The sequence below is a fragment of the Solanum lycopersicum genome, chromosome 4 (genome assembly GCF_036512215.1).
Source record: "Solanum lycopersicum chromosome 4, SLM_r2.1".
Classification (NCBI taxonomy): Eukaryota; Viridiplantae; Streptophyta; class Magnoliopsida; order Solanales; family Solanaceae; genus Solanum; species Solanum lycopersicum.
Genome location: NC_090803.1, coordinates 54,161,655 through 54,181,202, shown reverse-complemented (window position 1 = coordinate 54,181,202; position 19,548 = coordinate 54,161,655). Strand labels below are relative to the sequence as shown.

The 19,548-nt window shown below is 33.2% G+C and overlaps 1 protein-coding gene across 1 annotated transcript; it reads left to right on the top strand.

Moving 5' to 3' along the window:
• The first annotated feature begins 8,878 nt into the window (after window positions 1-8,878).
• On the top strand, window positions 8,879-9,835 carry LOC138348181 (uncharacterized). The gene has a single exon (XM_069296801.1). The coding sequence runs from the start codon at window positions 8,879-8,881 to the stop codon at window positions 9,833-9,835; it is 957 nt and encodes a 318-aa protein (XP_069152902.1).
• The last annotated feature ends 9,713 nt before the right edge of the window (window positions 9,836-19,548 follow it).

The following is a 19,548-nucleotide window of genomic DNA, read 5'->3' as shown; positions in this document are numbered from 1 at the left end:
ATCAAACCTAGGTTTTCAAGGAGGTATTTCTCCACTTCTACCAACAGATGAAAAATAGTTCAATGGTTATCAAGTGTGATAGTGTTTCTCTACCGGTTTCTCTCTCTCTCTCTCTCTCTCTCTACATATATATATATATATATATATATATATATATATATATATAGACACACACAAGTAATTTTTTCCGAAGTTAGCCGGTGCACACGTGCACCCCCACCATTACATGTGGATCCGCCCCTGATTTGAGGTCTATAATGCACCTTATGCATTTAAATAAATAAATAATATGTTTGTAAAAATGTAAAACTAAATCTCGGGAAAGAAGGTGTGGAGACAACAAAAATAAAAAGGGAAAAATACATGAGATGACAAACATCATTAGTTAAATAAGGGTATAGTTTGATTTATTTAGTGACAGTAAATATAGTTTCAAATTTTTGTCATAATTACTGAAGTTCACTAAATATAAAATTTTCTACAAAATTTTTTTTATCTCTCCTATCTTCATCCATATCTTGTCCTAAAATCGTTCTTCCGCTTCTAAGTTGAATTTCAAATTCCACGTTCTCCCCTCAATTGTGTTTCCACTTTTTGCAGGTTACCGCAAAAAATCATGGGTGAATGTACATTTGTGTCACATGTTGCTACAGATAATTCATTTGTTTCTACAGATGAATTGTCTGTCGCAAAATGTGTCACAAATGTTACTATAGATGAATCATCTGTAGCAACATATGTCATATGTTGCGACACATGACTCGTCTGCAGCAACACGTGACACAAATGTTGGTACAGACTAATCATGCATTGCGACATGCGCCACAAATGTTGCTATAGATTATTCATCTGTAGCAACATTCGTGACACATGTCGCCACAGACAATTCATATTTAGCAACATTTATAGCAACATTTGTGACACATGTTGCGACAGACTAGTCATGTGTTGCGACATGTTACACATGTTGCTATAGATAATTCATCTGTAGCAACATTTGTGACACATGTTGCGACATACAATTCATTTGTAGCAACATTTGTGGCACATGTCGCAACACATGATTCGTTTATAGCAACATTTGTGCCACATGTTGCTAAAGACGAGTCATGTGTCACAACATGTGACACATGTTGCTACAGATGATTCATCTGTAGCAATATTTGTGACACATGTTGTGACAAACGATTCATCTGTAGCAACAAAGAATTCTTGCTGATGACTCATTTTTACTATTTTAGGTTGTCCATCCATGGATTACCGTAACAGAAGAGGAATTGCAAATGCCATATCTAATAACTCTAGGGTTGGTTGAAACCATTTTTGATCCTGTTGTGGATAGAGTTAAAATAGTGTTGGCTGGAGCAACAATCATCAAAAGAGAGAGAGTTCCTATTGAAGTCAGTAATAAATTAGTTGGTTTTGATATTGATGATGGTGTTGATGTTGATTATTGTGCTAGTGTTGGTGCTGCTGCTGCTGGTGCTGGTACAGGACAACAAGAAGGGGCTACATCTTGTTGACGATGTTGTGGCTTTCTTGTGAGAAGTTTAAGAAACATGATAAAAGTCTATCATTTATCTACAAAAATTGAGTGAAGTTGTGAATGAATTTAAAAACAAGAGAGGTGTGAAATGCATTGTATCCAAGAATGTGTGGCATGCATGTACTCCAAAGGCCAAGAGGAGAAAAGAATCATTTGCCAAGGCAATGCAAAATTTGAAGAAGAAGATGTTTGGATAAATTCCAAGGGACGTAATGGAGGAAGAGGTGACAGAGTATAAAATGTTGAATATTTATAGGCGTCCCTCTGTAGCTGAAAAAGAAGCAGTAGTTAAGGTGACTGGTGCAAAGGATATTTGAATGGAATATGGCATGCATATTTTTACCAGTCAAGATTTCAGGAACATGACAAGCCTAACAGCTTGGTGGGTAGATATTTTTTATTTCAGTATATTGACGAAATCCTTAACCTCATGCGTCAGAGGCATTGGCAATACCCAGACTACTATGATCCAAGAGATAGAATCTTGGATCTCAATTTATGTATGAATTTCCTACATAGATATAATCGAATGGGCGATGATGCAACAATGTCAGGTGGTAAAAGCATGAGTCAGTTACTAGATGACTTTGTATGGGATGATAATATGATTGACTATGTCAGGGGTATTAGGACAACTCCTGGAGGCATGGATTGGATTGATGCAAAAAGTATTTTGACAATCATGAACATTTCTGGTAATCATTTCGCGACTGTCGAGATTCTCTTGCACGAGAGATTGATCAATGTTTATGAGTGCAACCTGGTGGTTACGAAAAATGACAAGTTTTTCACACTCATACAACCTGTCTTCGAGTTGCTGCCTAAATTGCTGAAACAGAGTGGATTAATGAATCATTTGCTAGAGAAGTTGCTCACTCAACCATAGGAATTTAACGATCGAATAGAACCTATGGTACAAAATGCAAGTGGAGCAGCGTGCGGGTCATATTCTATTGTATTCATTGAGCATTTGATTAGTCGGATAGAATTGCATCCACCTAGTTCACTGTTATGTGACAATCTAATTGAACGAATGCAATATATTTGGGCTAATGGGATAATATCTCAGTGCTTAAAGCCTTGACATTATGCTTGTACTAAAAGACAACCTTTAATTTATGAAATATGTTATTTTATTTAATTTTAAAAACAATGTAATTAAATACAATGTTTATTTTATCAATTTATTTATCACAACATTTGACATATATCGCTACAGATGATTTGTATATCGCAATATTTGAGTCAGATGTTGCTAGAGATGATTATATGTAACAATATTTGTTGCATATGTTGCTACAGATGATTTTATATAGCAATATTTGAGTCATATGTTGCTACAGCTGATGCGTATATCACAACATTTGTGCATCATGACATGTGGCATGTGTTGCTACAGACGAATAAGCTTTAGCAACATTTGAGTCATATGTTGGTATAGGTGATTATATGTAGCAACATTTGAGTCATATGTTGGTACAGTTGATTCGTCTGTATCTACATTCATCCATCACAACATGTGGCATATGTTGCTACAGACGAATCAGTTGTAGCAACATTTGAGTCATACGTTGGTATATGTGATTATATGTAGCAACATTTGAGTCAGATGTTGCTACAGATGATTATATGTAGCAACATCTGAGTCATATGTTGCTACAACTGAAGCGTATATCGCAACATTCGTCCGTCACGACTACATAATAATTTGTTGTTTGATCAGGAGTGCAAAACTATGTCTATTAAGTTCCATAACTATGATAATTGTATTGGTTGTACACAACTACATAATAATTTTGTATCCTCTACAAAATTCTTTTTGGTAATGCATAAAAATACAAGAAAAAAAAACAAAGAACACCAACATTAACTTCCAGATGCTACAACATTTGGTCTTTTTCTTCTCCTTCATCCCCCATTTGGTACTTCTTTTGATATGACTTTCATCAACAGTGTCCAACTCCTTAATTTTGTTTGCCAATCGGAGAATAACGAACTTAGATCTTACATGAACAACTTCACGATCCCTCCATCTAAACAAGTTGCATGAATTCTCCTAAAATACCACAAAGAAATAAATTTAAATTTAATAAAATAAAGAGATCTGAAATCTCCAAAATATTTTAAAAATAAACACATATACACGATATCGTGGACAAGACCAAAATCTGCAACCTGGATTGTCTTCTGACCATGAAGTTTGCATTGAAAGTAGATCTCCAAGTTTACAATACATTTTATGATTCAACATAGTATCATTTTCATCATCACAAATCAACTTAGTATAGAATTTGACAATCCATGGGAGTACCGAAATTTGGTTTAACCAAAGGCGAACCAAATATAGAACAGTAGGACTGACAGAAAATCAAATTAGATTTGAAAAAAAGGCGCCAAAACTGAAGAGGCAAAGAAGAAAAATTTGAAAACCCTATTCTTGAAATGAAAATGAAAACGTATTCGAGAATGGGTTGGGCCTATTTTACTTTTTTTAAAAATAGAATGGGGTTTGCCTATCATTAGGCCACTTTCGAAAAAGAGTAATTTGTTATAATCATATGTTGCAACAGTTTCTTATATGTTGCCAATTTAAAAACGGAAACAGAATATGTTGCTACAGACGAAAAATCAAGGAGACACTAATAGACGATTGAATCGATTTAGGAAATGAAAAAGGGATATTTGAACAAAATTTTAGTGATTTAGAGCATAAATAATCAATAATAATAAGGTATAACATTTGGAACAACGATTTAGAAGGGTGTTATATAATTATCATATGGATTTACTAGGACAATGTATGATCAACTAGTGAGATGATTGTCTTTATAAATATAATTGCTATAATTCAATGGAGAATGTTGTTAGCGATCATAATTTGTTACTTAGACATGTTATAGGACTATATATTAGTGTTACAAATCAAATTATGTGACAATTTAATTGAATTAAGCCCCCAAGGAGTCATTTGTTATAATGATATATTGCAACAGTTTCTTATATGTTGCGAATTTAACAACAGAAACTGCATATGTTGCTACAGATTAAAAATAAAGGAGACACTAATAGACGATTCAATCAATTTAGGAAAGGAGAAACGGAAATTTAAGCAAATTTTTGTGATTTTGAACATAAATAATCAATAATAATAAGGTATAACATTTGGAACAACGATTTAGAAGGGTGTTATATAACTATCATATGGATTTTCTAGCACAATGTATGATGAATTAGTGAGATGATTGTCTTTATAAATATAATTGTTATAATCCAATGAAGAGTGTTGTAAACGAACATAAATTTGTTACTTAGACATGTTGAAGGACTATATATTGGTATTACACATCGAATTACATGACGATTAAATTGAATTAAGCCCCAAAAGAGTCATTTGTTATAATTATATGTTGCAACAGTTTCTTATATGTTGCGAATTTAGCTACAAAAACTGCATATGTTGCTACAGATGAAAAATCAAGGAGACATTAATAGACTATTTGATTGATTTAGGAAAGAAAAATGGAAATTTGAACCAAATTTTAGTGATTTAGAACATAAATAATCAATAATAATAATAAGTTATAACATTTGAAACAATGATTTAGAATGGTGTTATATAACTATCATATGGATTTACTAGGACAATGTATGATGAACTAGAGAGATAATTGTCTTTATAAATATAATTGCTATAATCCAATGGAGAGTGTTGTTAACGACCATGATTTGTTACTTAGACTTGTTGTAGGACTATATATTGGAGTTACATATCGAATTACATGATAATTTAATTGAGATAGTTATATGTTGCAACAGTTTCTTATATGTTGCTAATTTAATTACAGAAACTACATATGTTGGAGATACTAATAGACGATTTGATCAATTTAGGAAAGGAAAAATGGAAATCTGTAGCAACATTTATTGCATATGTTGCCACATCTAATGTATCAAAAAGCAAGTCCCACGTAATTATTATTTAAAAGTAAATATTGCTACAGGTGATTATATGTAGCAACATTTGAGTCATTTGTTGCTACAAATAATTATATGTAGCAACATTCGTCTTTCACAACATGTGGCATATGTTGCTACAGCTGATTCGTCTGTAGCAACTTTTATTGCGTATGTTTCCATATCTAATATATCTAAAAATACAGTCATAATCATTATTTAAAAGTATATGTTGCTACAGTTGATATATTTGTAGCAACATTCATTGCATATGTTGTCATATCTAAATATCTAAAAGCACAGTCGTAATCATTATTTACAAGTATATGTTGCTGGAGGTGATTATATGTAGCAACATTTGAGTCATTTGTTGCTACAGATGATTATATGTAGCAACATTCGTCCCTCACAAAATGTGGCATATCTTGCTACAGCTGATAAATCTGTAGCAACATATATTGCATATGTTGCCACATCTAATATATCTAAAACCACAGTCATAATCATTATTTAAAAGTATATGTTGCTACAAATGATTATATGTAGCAATATTAGTGTCATATGTTGCTACAAATGATTATATGTAGCAACATTCGTCCGTCACTACATGTGGCATATTTTGCTACTGCTGATATATTTGTAGCAACATTTATTGCATATGTTGCCACATCTAATACATATAAAAGCACAGTGGTAATCATTATTTAAAAGTATATGTTGCTACAGATGATTATATGTAGCAACATTTGAGTCATATGTTGCTACAGATGATTATATGGAGCATCATTCGTCCGTCACAACATGTGGCATATGTTCTACAACTGATTCGTCTGTAGCAACATTTATTGCATATGTTGCCACATCTAATATATCTAGAAGCACAGTCCCACGTAATCATTAGTTAAAAGTAGATGTTGCTACAAATGATTTTATGTAGCAACATTTGAGTCAAATGTTGCTACAGCTGATGCGTATATCGCAACATTCATCTGTCACAATATTTGAGTCATATGTTGGTACATATGATTATATGTAGCAACATTTGAGTCATATGTTGCTACATATAATCATCAATGGCAACATATAGTATTGAATAATGATTACGTTAGAGTGTGCTTTTAGATATATCATATATGGAAACATATCTGTCATATGTTGCTAAAGGCGAATCACAACATGTGGCATATGTTCCTACAGATGATTCGCCTGCAGCAACATTTGTTGCATATGTTGCCACATTTAGTATATCCTGTAGCAACATTTGACATGTGTTGACACAAACAAAGAAGAGCAACAAATCGCGTACTGGGGCATTTCTAAATAAGATTATATAATAGAGATCATCCTCAAATAAGAAAGAACATTAATTAAAATTCAACAACACAATGCTTAACACTTCTTATGAGACATTTCGATTTGGGCATGCAGTTTTTTTGTGGCCAAAGTTTCTACATACTGAATACTTATTTTTTCTTGTTGGAAATGATTCACCAACTCCACTCCATCTCTTATATGTCCTTCTCCCGGGTTTACTTGGATCAACATATGGAGGAAGTATTTCTCTTTGTGTGATATCCAAAGGGACAATCCAAGAATCTTCAGTTGGCACCGGGTGAATTTCCTGACAATATGCCATTATGTATTTTGCCACTGAATAATATGGAGAGGAGTACAAGTAAATCTGATTTTCAAAATCATCACCATGTTGGGATCGAATCACTGCCATTGCATGTGGACATGGTATTTTTTCCAAATCAAAAATTCTACAAGTACTAGTTCTTCTTTGTAGATCCACAGTAGCAACATCTCCATGACCAGTGACACTGAACTTGTAGTTAGGGGATTTGATGGGCCAACAACTTGTTGCCTGCGTTGACATACTCTAATATGTCTTTTTCAATTAAAGGAACAAATCTATTTGCGGAGTGCACAAGATTCATACGCCTCTGGTGAAATAACAATGCATATATCCTGTTTATTTCATCAAATAGAGCGACAATGGAAAATTCTCTTTCAATATCTAACATAGCATTCACCGATTCCGCGATGTTTGATGTCATAAACACAACTTGTTACATGTTTTCGAGCAAACCCCTTCTCCGGGCAACTATGAACAAAAGAATTACGACATCTTCAATACCGCACCAAATGTTAATGCTACAACTAGCAACTCGATTTATCGATTGAAGTTCAATACAACAGTGGACATCATATTGCAAAATGCCAACACAATGAACCTAAAAACAGTGAGACACATCCTTGGCATTTACATGGACATGACTTTTGGGTCACGGGCTATGGTAATGACAAGTTTAACCAATCTATTGATCAAAAGAATTAGAACTTTGTGAACCCAATAATGAAAAACACAATCCCAGTCCATCCTTATTGATAGAATATGATAGAATCGATAATTCATGTTTTGATGATAGACAAGAAGCACAAATAATCACTAGCAAATGTGCGTAGCAAAAGAAGCCAAGCTCGAGTCCAAGATCGAGTAAAATGGGTTAGCCAAGTAATCAAGAAAATAGAGTTATTTGTCAAAACCAAAAATAATATATTAAAGGTATAAGTTGATAAAATAAGGAAAACCTTAAATATATTATTAAGGAAGGAAGTTGTATATAATAAGGATTGTACGCTAAAAGGGAATCCTTATTTAACAATAACTTCCTTATCTTATCTGATAAGGACTGAAGGCAAAAGGAACTCTATAAGAAGAAGAAGACGCTGATGAAATATTCCACGACTTCACGCAGAGAACAAGAGAAAATTATTCATCAAACTGAGGTCTTCAAGATTGATAGGATTGCTACGGTCAAAACATTCTTGAGTGAGAAGGTTTTTATCATGTAGAACTATTTGTCTTGTTTTTGTTCTGAATTGTAGTTTATAGTTTATTGTACAAAGGGTGGGTTTGGCTCTTTGTAGGGTTGAGTGTTAGTAAGAGTTGTAACAAAAGGTGGGTTTGGCCTTTTGGAGAGATCGATTGGAGTCAATCGAGGGAGTAGTAGAGATAAGGCTTTTGATTATTGAGTTGTAATCACAAAATCTTATAGTTGAATTAATAAAATGAGGTTTTTCCTTCCTTGAGTGAGGAAGGTTTTTAATTCAATAAGTGTTTGTGTCTTTACTATGTCTTTACTTAAAAGCAACTTACACGAACCTGGTTCGTGTTCTGGGTAAGGTTTCTTCAATTGGTATCAGATCAGGTCCTTTCGTTAAAAGATTCACACCTTGAAAAGACTCAATGGCAGCACCACCTACCCCAAAAGAGGGAGCTCCACCAACACGACCACCACTGTTCAATGGCAAATATTATGGATGGTGGAAAAATCGTATGATGGACCATCTTATTGGTGAAAACCCTGATCTATGGGGAGTAATTCTAGATGGCCCAACCATACCTATGAAAACCGAACTGATGGAATCACCAAAATCGCAAAGGAAAGAAAAGAATGGAATGTTGAAGACAAGCTTGCAATTCAAAACAATGCCAAAGCCAAGAAAATTCTGATATGTGGCATAGGAACAGACGAATACAATCGAATCTCGTCATGTCAAGATGCCAAAGCCATATGGGAAACACTGCAAACAGCTCATGAGGGAATAACGCAAGTCAAGAAGTCTAAAATTGATAACCTGAACAGGCAATATGAGCTGTTCGGGATGGCAAAAAGGGAGACTATTCAAGACATGCACACCAGGTTCACCTCCATTATTAATGAGATGTATTCTTTAGGAGAAATAGTGCCTAACGAAAAGGCAGTAAGGAAACTCTTGAGTGTCCTTCCTGAAACTTGGAAAAGCAAAGTCGAGGCTATCACTGAAGCCCGCGACCTAGACTCACTGGGAATGGATGAGTTAATTGGTAATCTCATCACATACGAACTTAAGAAAAACCAAGAAAATGAAATTGGAGGAAAAAGAAAGGAAAGGAACCTGGTTCTAAAGGCTACTGCATCAGATGATTTTGAAGATGAAAATATTGCCCGCATAACCAAAAGGTTCACTAGAATGCTAAAGAGAGGGCAGACCTTTCAAAAGAAAGATTTTCAAAAACCATCTGAAAACACTAAAGACCAGGTTTGTCACAAGTGTGGGAGCCCAGATCACTTCATCAAATTCTGTCCACTTTGGGCCTTAGAGCAAAAAAAGGTAAACTTTGAGAAGGGGAAAGACATCAAAAAGGATAAGTTTGTCTGCTCAAACAGAAGAATGACAACTCAAGAGGCAGATATGTCAATGAAGAAGGCCTTTGCAGCAATGGGAATTTATCTGATGAAGAGTCTGAGGGTGATGAGACAGAAAACCAGTCTCTTCTTGTACTAGAATAAAAAGATAATTTTGACTTTCTTGCCCTTGTAGCAGTGGAAACCAAGGAAGAAAAGGAAACCTGCAGATCACAAGAAACCATACTATCACTCATGGCTGGATCAGATTCTGAAGATGATGAAGAAGATGACAATCAAAGCAAGGTAAGTTTTCATCACATCAAAGTAAATATTGAATCATATTCTAAAAAGGAACTAGAGTCCTTATTGAGTACTCTTATAGATGCATATCAGTCTGTCAATTCTGAAAGAGAACAAGTGATGGAAAACTATGCATCTTTAAGAGAAGTCAATGACAATCTCGAGAAACACAATCACTTTCTTCAAAATAAATTAAAAGAACAGATTAAAATCTCAGAGTTAAGTCACAAGAGAAAAAACTCTGCTAGTGAACTTCAATTAGCTCTAGAGGAAAAACTAAAATTGTTAACCATAAAATATCAAGCTTTAACAGAAAGGAATAGGTTGTTACAAGAAAATCTTGATCATACCAAACTGGATCTGTAAAGAAATCTAAGATGGACCAGGTCTTCTGAAATTTTAACTCAGATTCAAGAAAAGCAAACCACTAGTCTAAGTGGGATAGGTTTTAAAAAACAGAATAATCTCGTGTCACACACTATTCACATGTCTAAAAGTTTATTCACTCATTGTGGAAACTCAGGTCATTTAAAGAATCAATGTAAAGCTTTATTTGAGGCTTTTCAGAAAAATGTTAAGTTCACCAAAAAGGAAAAGACTGATACGGCTAAGAACCTGGTTCGAAATAAAAATGCTCCAAATAAAAGGTTTTCTTATTTGAATTTATGGGCTAGAAGAAATCTTATTCATCCTTTTACTCACATAAAGGGGCCCAAGCTAATCTGGGTTTTCAAGACTAATCTTTGACTAGTGTTTCAGGTGAAGGTGAGAGGGAAAAGGCCAACTTGGTACATGAATAGTGCATGCTCCAAAATGGTGCTAAAAATGGTAGAAAATTCCTCTCGCTCTTTGATTTTCAAGGAGGCAGTTTATTCCTTGAAAAGGATGAGAAAAATGAAAAAAAAAGTTTAAGAAAGCGACATGATATCAAACATCTTTGATGATGCAAATTTAGGAAACACTGCATATGAACCTGGTTGACAGCTAACAATCATTGATGCACCTGCAACATGAATTACTACTTATCTATGGTTCTGGAGATTGGGGGAATATTAGAGCAATCGAGACAATAAGAGTATGGCACACCTTTGGGGGAACTTTGTTGTGTGAACATGGTCCTTGTTGTTCATTTGAAGGTATTAAAAATTGACAAGGGTTGGTTCTCTGTGAATCAGCTTGAGATTCATTTGATCTGGGAGAATATGATGATGCGACATTCTTGTCAAGGCCTTGAATATGAAGAACTTGAGAAAAATCAGTCAAAGCATGGTGTTATCGAAACAAGTTGATGCATTATCATGATTTCCTTTAATAATTGGCTAGTAAAAGAATAATTTCACGCTTGAGTAATTATACAATGAATATCTGCTAACTCAACCTCGTACTGTAATAGGTACACACTCAAGTCACATCTCAAACAATGCTTAGAAAGTTTGCGGATGTTATCTCTACTCTTTGCTAACACCATTAAGTAAATCACGGAGAAACACAAAAAAAAAGGGGGGAACCTGGTTTCTCTGTAATACTCAGGTATGTACCATCCCTTTTCAAATGCATTAATTTCCTAAGTTTGGGTCAAACATAAGCACTAATGAACCTGGTTGATCATCAAAAAATTAACTTTCATAAAGATCACCAAGAACCCTCTTTGACAATAAGCATCGTTCAATCCCAAACTGCTCTAATGATTAAAATCTCAGTATTGAAGTCACTCATGCTTTAATTTAGGGGGAACCTTGCTTTACCATCCACATCTGAACCAGGTTCACAAACTCCAAATTGATATTTCATCCATTCCAAGTGTATAAATTGTCTATCTCTCAGGGGGGACAATTCTCACAGAAATAAATTGTTGTTTGCTCTCATTATTGATAAACACATCTCTTTGTGCACCAAAATGTAATGAATCTCTTACTGATAGTTGGTACTCCTTCAAAGTTGTCATCAAGAAAAGGCTATCAAAAAAAAGGAAGAAAATCATGGAGGAATGAAAATGTTACGGAGTAGAGTTAAAAAAAAAAGGTGATGATGTATCTCATGATGAAATTTCACATTCTAAGAAAACTGATCAGAATAAAGAAGCTGGTGCACAATGGGCATACTGAAATTTTTTTTATCAATGGCAGTAAACATCCCTTTCTTCCTTACTTTAGTAATCTTTGTTCCAATCCTTATCCTCAAATTTAATACTCTTTTGACTCTTTGATGTGCTTATGTCTGTCTCATACTCATGATATTATATGTTTTTGATTAAGGGCATAAACTGGTACATATTTGTTTATTTCGTTTCTCATTGAAGATCTTAATTGTGTATGAGTGTAAGATGACTAATATACTCAGATTAACTAACCATTTTGTTAGTAGAAGTGTACTTGAAAGTGTTGCCCATGTGGCTATGAGTTAAAAATGATATTGCACACATTGAATGTTATTCGAGTTTTTTGGTTATTGATTTTCAATGATGCCAAAAGGGGGAAATTATATAATGTGGATAGACATATGCATAGTTTGTCATCATAAAAAAGGGGGAAATTCTTGGGGAATGAGAAAACATGAAGTTTGTAGTTTTGATGGATGACAAAAAATTGAAGTTTTTGGAAATCTGTTAACTAGAGTGTTTGATGCATTTGAAGTACCATTGGGAGAAGGCAGGATTTTAACTTGTGCAGATATGTTCACTCAAACCATTCTTGCTGATTGTGGCATTCCCATGGAGTCGGAGCAGGTTGCAACTGCGTCTCCACGTACATCTGGTCATGTTGCCTAGTTACTCAAGGAACTTAAAGTAGCTGAAGAAAAGTATCCCACTCTTGAGTCAGAAAACCAGAAGTTACGTGCTGAACTTGACACTTCAAATGCTGAAATTCACACGTTGAAGGATCAGTTAGTGCATCACCAACTTGCTAATAATGCAAGAGTTGACAGAGTTCTGGATATGTTGGCTTCTGCTTCAACTAAGCCTAGTCAACCTTCACATTGAAAAACCATCTTATTTGAACCTGGTTCTCTTAGTTTTTTAAACTTATTATGCTCAACTGGCTGGGCTTATATTGTTGCTATGGATGTTGATTGGGTTTGTTTAGCCGCTGTTGGATTCTTTTTTATTTGTCAAAAGGGGGAAGAGTATTTGCGTGCATCACACAGAAAGATTTGTTTATCTTCATCAAAAAGGGGGAATATGATAGAATATGATAGAATCGATAATTCATGTTTTGATGATAGACAAGAAGCACAAATAATCAGTAGCAAATGTACGCAGCAAACGAAGCCAAGCTCGAGTCCAAGATCAAGTAAAATGGGTCAGCCAAGTAATCAAGAAAATAGAGTTATTTGGCAAAGCAAAAAATAATATATTAAAGGTATAAGTTGATACAAATAAGGAAAACCTTAAATATATTATTAAGGAAGGAAGTTGTATATAATAAGGATTGTACTTTAAAAGGGAATCCTTGTTTAATAATAACTTCCTTACCTTATCTGATAAGAACCGAAGACAAAAGGAACTCTATAAGAAGAAGAAGACGCTGATGAAAAATTCCACGACTTCACGCAGAGAACAAGAGAAAATTATTCATCAAACTGAGGTCTTCAAGATTGATAGGATTGCTACGGTCAAAACATTCTTGAGTGAGAAGGTTTTTATCGTGTAGAACTATTTGTCTTGTTTTTGCTCTTAATTGTAGTTTACAGTTTATTGTACAAAGGGTGGGTTTGGCTCTTTGTAGGGTTGAGCGTTAGTAAGAGTTGTAACAAAAGGTGGGTTTGGCCTTTTGAGGAGATCGATTGGAGTCAATCGAGGGAGTAGTAGAGATAAGACTTTTGATTATTGAGTTGTAATCACAAAATCTTATAGTTGAATTAATAAAACGAGGTTTTTCCTTCCTTGAGTGAGGAAGGTTTTTAATTCAATAAGTGTTTGTGTCTTTACTCTGTCTTTACTTAAAAGCAACTTACACGAACCTGGTTCGTGTTCTGGGTAAGGTTTCTTCACTTATGGATGGACTGCATTGCGATTTCGGGGCGATAATCCAGGAGTTTGGGCCTTCCATTGCCATATTGAGTCACATTTCTTCATGGGAATGGGAGTTGTATTTGAAGAAGGAATCGAGAAAGTTGGCAAATTGCCTACGTCTATTATGGGCTGTGGAGAAAGTAAAAGGTTCCACAGGCCTTAAATTCTATGACATTATTGTCTAAAACAGATTACTTTGGTTTAATATTATTTTGATTCTTCTGATAGTTGCCAAAAATCAAAGGCCAGTAAAAAATGTGTTCTTTTTTGTTGTAAAACCTCTACACTGTAAAAAAAAAAAAACAAATACAATTCACTCTTTTGCTGCTACTCATGTGTCATAATATTTTATCCTTCTTTGTCTTATCATAATTTAGTTTTCTAGATTTACAATTCTTTCTGTGACATCCCTTCCCTTAAAGAGATTTATTTCAAGAAAATAGAAACAGTTCACATCATAAAATATATTTTTATGTTGGTGAAATAACTTTTAGCAGTAATAAGTAGGCATAATAACAAAAGAGTGCTAAAACTTTTACAATATTACTTCATTGCTATTGGTCTAATGTCGTCGGTATAGCCTTTTGGGACATTTACAGAAGAGTTTTAATTACCTCTAAAAAATATATTTAGCAATATTTAATCTACGGAAAATGGCCTAAAAATATCATTGAAGTATTAGAAATGGTACAAAATTATCCTCCATCCACCTATTGGCTCCAAAATACCCTTCTCATCCACCTATTGACTCCAAAATACCCTTGTGGTCCACCTTTGAGTTCAAAATTAATCACTTATTTAATGATTTTAAATTTTAACTATTTAAATATATTTTTAATACAGGACGCTCAATTATTTGTTATAATTTAACTTATTAATATAATTTATTAACCAATCTACTACCCACCCATTAATAAGTAAACCACGCCCAATTTATATGCCTGCCCCATTACTAATGCACAACATGAAAGCTACTACCAATGAGTGTTTCTAAAAAAATTGAGGTGAAAGTATCTTTAGAAGTACATTATCATACACTATACATTCAAATTCGCGTCGAGAAATAATAATCAAGAACAGAAGATTAGAGCAACAATCAATTTTATTATTTCAAATGCGAGTTTTACGATCTCTATGATTTTCTTAATTCGCCTTTTCAAATATAAATTCAAGGGCTTTAAAGCTTGTTTTTGAATCTTTGATGAACCTGAACTTGAACTTTATATTGATCTTGAATTTTATTTGAATTCAAGGGCTTCGAGCTTGTTCCTGAATTCGATGGCCTTGATCTTGATCATTCTTGAATTTGAATGCTTGAATTGTTAAACTTGTAGCTTTGTAGACAATTAATTAACATTTGTACCACGAATTTTCACTAGCTTCTTGTTTAGAATTCTTGGTTCTCTTTTACTGAATTATGAGACCCCTATTTATACTTTTAGAATAAAAGAGTTGAGACTGGAACCTTCGGCCAATCAGATTTAAGTGAAATATCATATGGGCTTTATGGAGGGGGCTTCAATTAAATTCATATTTATCTGAATTTAAATAATTAAATCAATAATATTAATCCACAATATTTATTTGGACTAATATATTCATTAATTTAATATAATCCGAACAACTTTATGAATTTATATTTGATAAATTTTAAGTGACTACACATACATTCAAGTCCTCAATAAAAAAATATTATAATTCAAGTGTCTAAATAAAAATTACCGATAAACTTAAAAGTCTGACTATGTTCATCTTAATTATTCATTTGCCTCAATTATGTGATGTTACATAATAGATAACTTTTTTTTAAAACAATATATTAAAATTTTAATATTTCAAACTAATAATAAATATTTACAAATTATATTTAAAAAAGTGCATGAATTAATTTGAGAGGTGCTACTTCTTTACCTTTAATCATAAATTTTGAATTCAAGCTTGAAACAGAATCTTATTGAAAGTGTCCTTCTAAATAAGAGGCTCAACCTAAGTTTAATTGGGGATTCAATTTGGACTCAAATAATTTTGAATATAATTTTCAGGAATCAGTAATTTCATCGTGCTTTAGTAGTGTTTAGGGAAATTTTGATATTACAAATAGTTTATTAATTGGGAGGGGCTTCATTAGTAATGGATGGGTAGTGGGTTGATTTATAAATGATATTAATTAATAAATTACATTATATCCAATAATTGAGCGCCAACTATTTAATTTTTTTTTTAGATAGTTTTAATTTGAAACCGTTAAATAAGTGGTAAATTTTGAACACAAAGGTGGATAACAAAGGTATTTTGGAGACAATAGGTGGGTGAAAAGAGTATTTTGGAGACAATAGGTGAATGAAGGATAATTTTGTACCATTTTCAATATTTCGAAGATATTTTAGGTCCTTTTCTGTTTAAATTATTACTATTAATTAATCAATCCCCATTCCTCATCCAACACTTGTTGTGAGAATTACATTATACTTAATATTAGACGAATTAAAAATTGGAATATTATAGTTATCGAACTTTATCATAATTTATTGGGTTTAAAATTTATTATACATTTTTATTGATTCGGTGTAAAGTTTTTAACAGGTATATTAGATTTACACGACAACTTATGCTCTACACTATCAATTAACTCTTTAGAGCATAAGTTGTTAAAAAATTATATGCACAGCGGAAACATACCAAAATCTTTACAACTTACATGACTAATAGACTACCAAATTCAGTTATGCTCGAATACACATAATCTTGCTTATTCACATAAACTTGCAGAAATTTAATTCAAGGGATAATGCCCAAGTACCCCCTCAACCTATGCCCGAAATCTCAGAGACACACTTATACTATACTAAGGTCCTATTACCCCCCTGAACTTATTTTATTAATAATTTTTTACCCCTTTTCGACCTACGTGGCACTATCTTGTGGGCCCAACGATGGTTGACTTTTTTTTCAAACTAGTACCACGTAGGCTAAAAAGGGGTAGAAAATTACTTATAAAATATGTTCAGGGGGTTAATAGGACCTTAGTATAGTGTAAGTGTGTCTCTGAAATTACGGGCATAGGTCGAGGGGGTACTTATGCATTATCCCTTAATTCAATAAATACCTCTTGAAGCGTGAAAAAATATCATACGGCAAATTTCCAAATTAGACAGACCTTCAATAGTGAATCGACAAAATCTACAAGATAGCTATGGTATTCTAAAGTGATCCCAAGTTCACATCTGAATTTTCTCAATACTTGGGTGGGCACGTATGAATAGAAAAGTAATCAATCTTTTTCTACGTTAAAAAGAGAATTTCTCCTCCCTTAGGAAATGCGATTATGGGTTCTAGTTAAATATGAGACAATGTAGGGACTACATAATTAATTATGAGGCTTCCTATAATGGAAATAATTCAAAATAATCAATTTGAATTATTCTTGCAATAATAAATTACAAATCATTCCACTAGAAATTCGTAATTGCACTTCTCTATTTATATTTTAAAATTCCCCATTAAACACTCATGTAATTCTCCATGTTAAGATTTCAGATACTAATCAACAGATTAAATTACTCACAAATTTAACTTAATGATTGATTTCCTTTATAACACTACTTAACTTATTTCATGTGTCATATTCATAAATCCACTTGCAAGGGTTGACACAATGAAACCTTATAAGTTTCTCAAAAAGGTATATCAATCAATCTCTATAGCGAGACATGAATTCCATCAACTAACTTATTGTTTCACCAATATATATTATTATCATCTAACTTACCATACATATTGACCCATATCAAGAATCTCACCTTTTAATAAATCAAAACGATAATTAATATATACAGATCATAATTGATATATCAGGATTAAGAATATAAGTACATTTAATAGTTCATAGAATACATTTTTGTCAGTCAGTCTAAAACAACTATCTCTATACGTCCGCATTCAATACAAACAAAATGACTAGGACAAGAAGTTGGAACTATAACATTCACATAATCAGGATAAATTACATATAATCTTGTGCTATATTGTACACAATAACATGTCCAGTTCTCATTCTAGATTGAGAACAAAAAACTTTATACTTATAAGAATTGATGATTTAATTCTCTGTGTATAAACTAAAATTCAACATACTAAAGTATCTACTATATAAGTAAAAAAACACCGTAAACGAATGTATGATTTATTAAAACTGAACAAATATTTATTCTATAATAAATATTATATCTTAACATATAATTAATAATATATATATCCGAACATAAGTATGCTACGCTACAACTTAAGCTTATGTAATTTAGGGCCAAATATTTGGATGGTTGGTTAATATTTGGGTTACCAAATTTATGAAACTAACAAGAATCGAAGGAGGCTACCACAAAAACAAACCAACATGCATTTTTAGAGAAGGATAGAGATGTATAGTTTACGTAGGGATCATTATTACTGGATAAAGCTGTGTTTTAACATATCACAAATTGAAATAGCTAGGAAGAAGCTTAAATGTCTAATTAGTATGTTTTGGAAAGAATTAAAATTTACAAATTTTCTTAAGTTAGGAAACAATGAGTTTTTGGTCAACTTCAAACGTCCATAACTCCTATCTTAGGATTAGTTAGGAGTTCAAGATGTGGTTGGAAATCACTTGGAACCATCTTTCCAACGCCACAGAGTTTGCAACATTTCGAGTTCGGATAAGTGAGTTATGCCATTTGGAAGTTGGGCTGTTGGATTAAGAAAATGTCCAATCCAGAAATTAAAAGGGTAATTTGGTTTTTTTCTTACCCAATTAACTAAATTTGTTTTTGTTAATATTATTAAGGGTCTAAACTGAACTTGCTCAGTTTGGCACTTTTGGAGAAAGGTTAGGGTTTTGGAGACAGAACACAAGAGAAGAAGAAAGGAAAAATGAACCAAGATCGTTGAGTTCGTTGAAAATAAATTGTGGATTTCATTGAGGGTGATCCCTAAAAAGGTGTGTGAGTCTTCCATAATGTTGGGTTCATTCACCCACGTGCCATACATGTTTTATTCAGCGTAATTTCATACTAAAAAATTGGATTTTTCAATGTTCTTGAATTGTTTTCCTTCTTAAACACGAGTTAAGATTTAGGAGTTCTTTGATGATATAGGTATTGTTCTTGAATTAATTGAGTTATATCCTTGTATACATGATATGGGTACATGAATCTAAAGTGAATTTGAGAAAAAGAATGGAATTAAAATGATTAACGGTCAGAAACGAGAGGAAAAATTTGCCAGATTTTTGCCTAAGTAACAGGTGGAGCGACGCGCCCCCATAACGCCAGGAGGGCTGGGGTGGCGTGCCAGCAGTGTGCTAGAATGGTGACTCAGTAAAGTGAGGCTGGTATGGTCCACCCCGGACACACCCATAACTTCGTTTTTCGCCTAATTTTCATTATTCTGTCTGTTTAAGATTTTCTTAAGTGTTTTCACACTTCATATTGATTCTAACTACTCTAAATGACTTCTAAGGATAAATCATTTAGAAACATGAATTAAAACTTTGAATCCGTAACTTCAAATCAAGGGAAGTT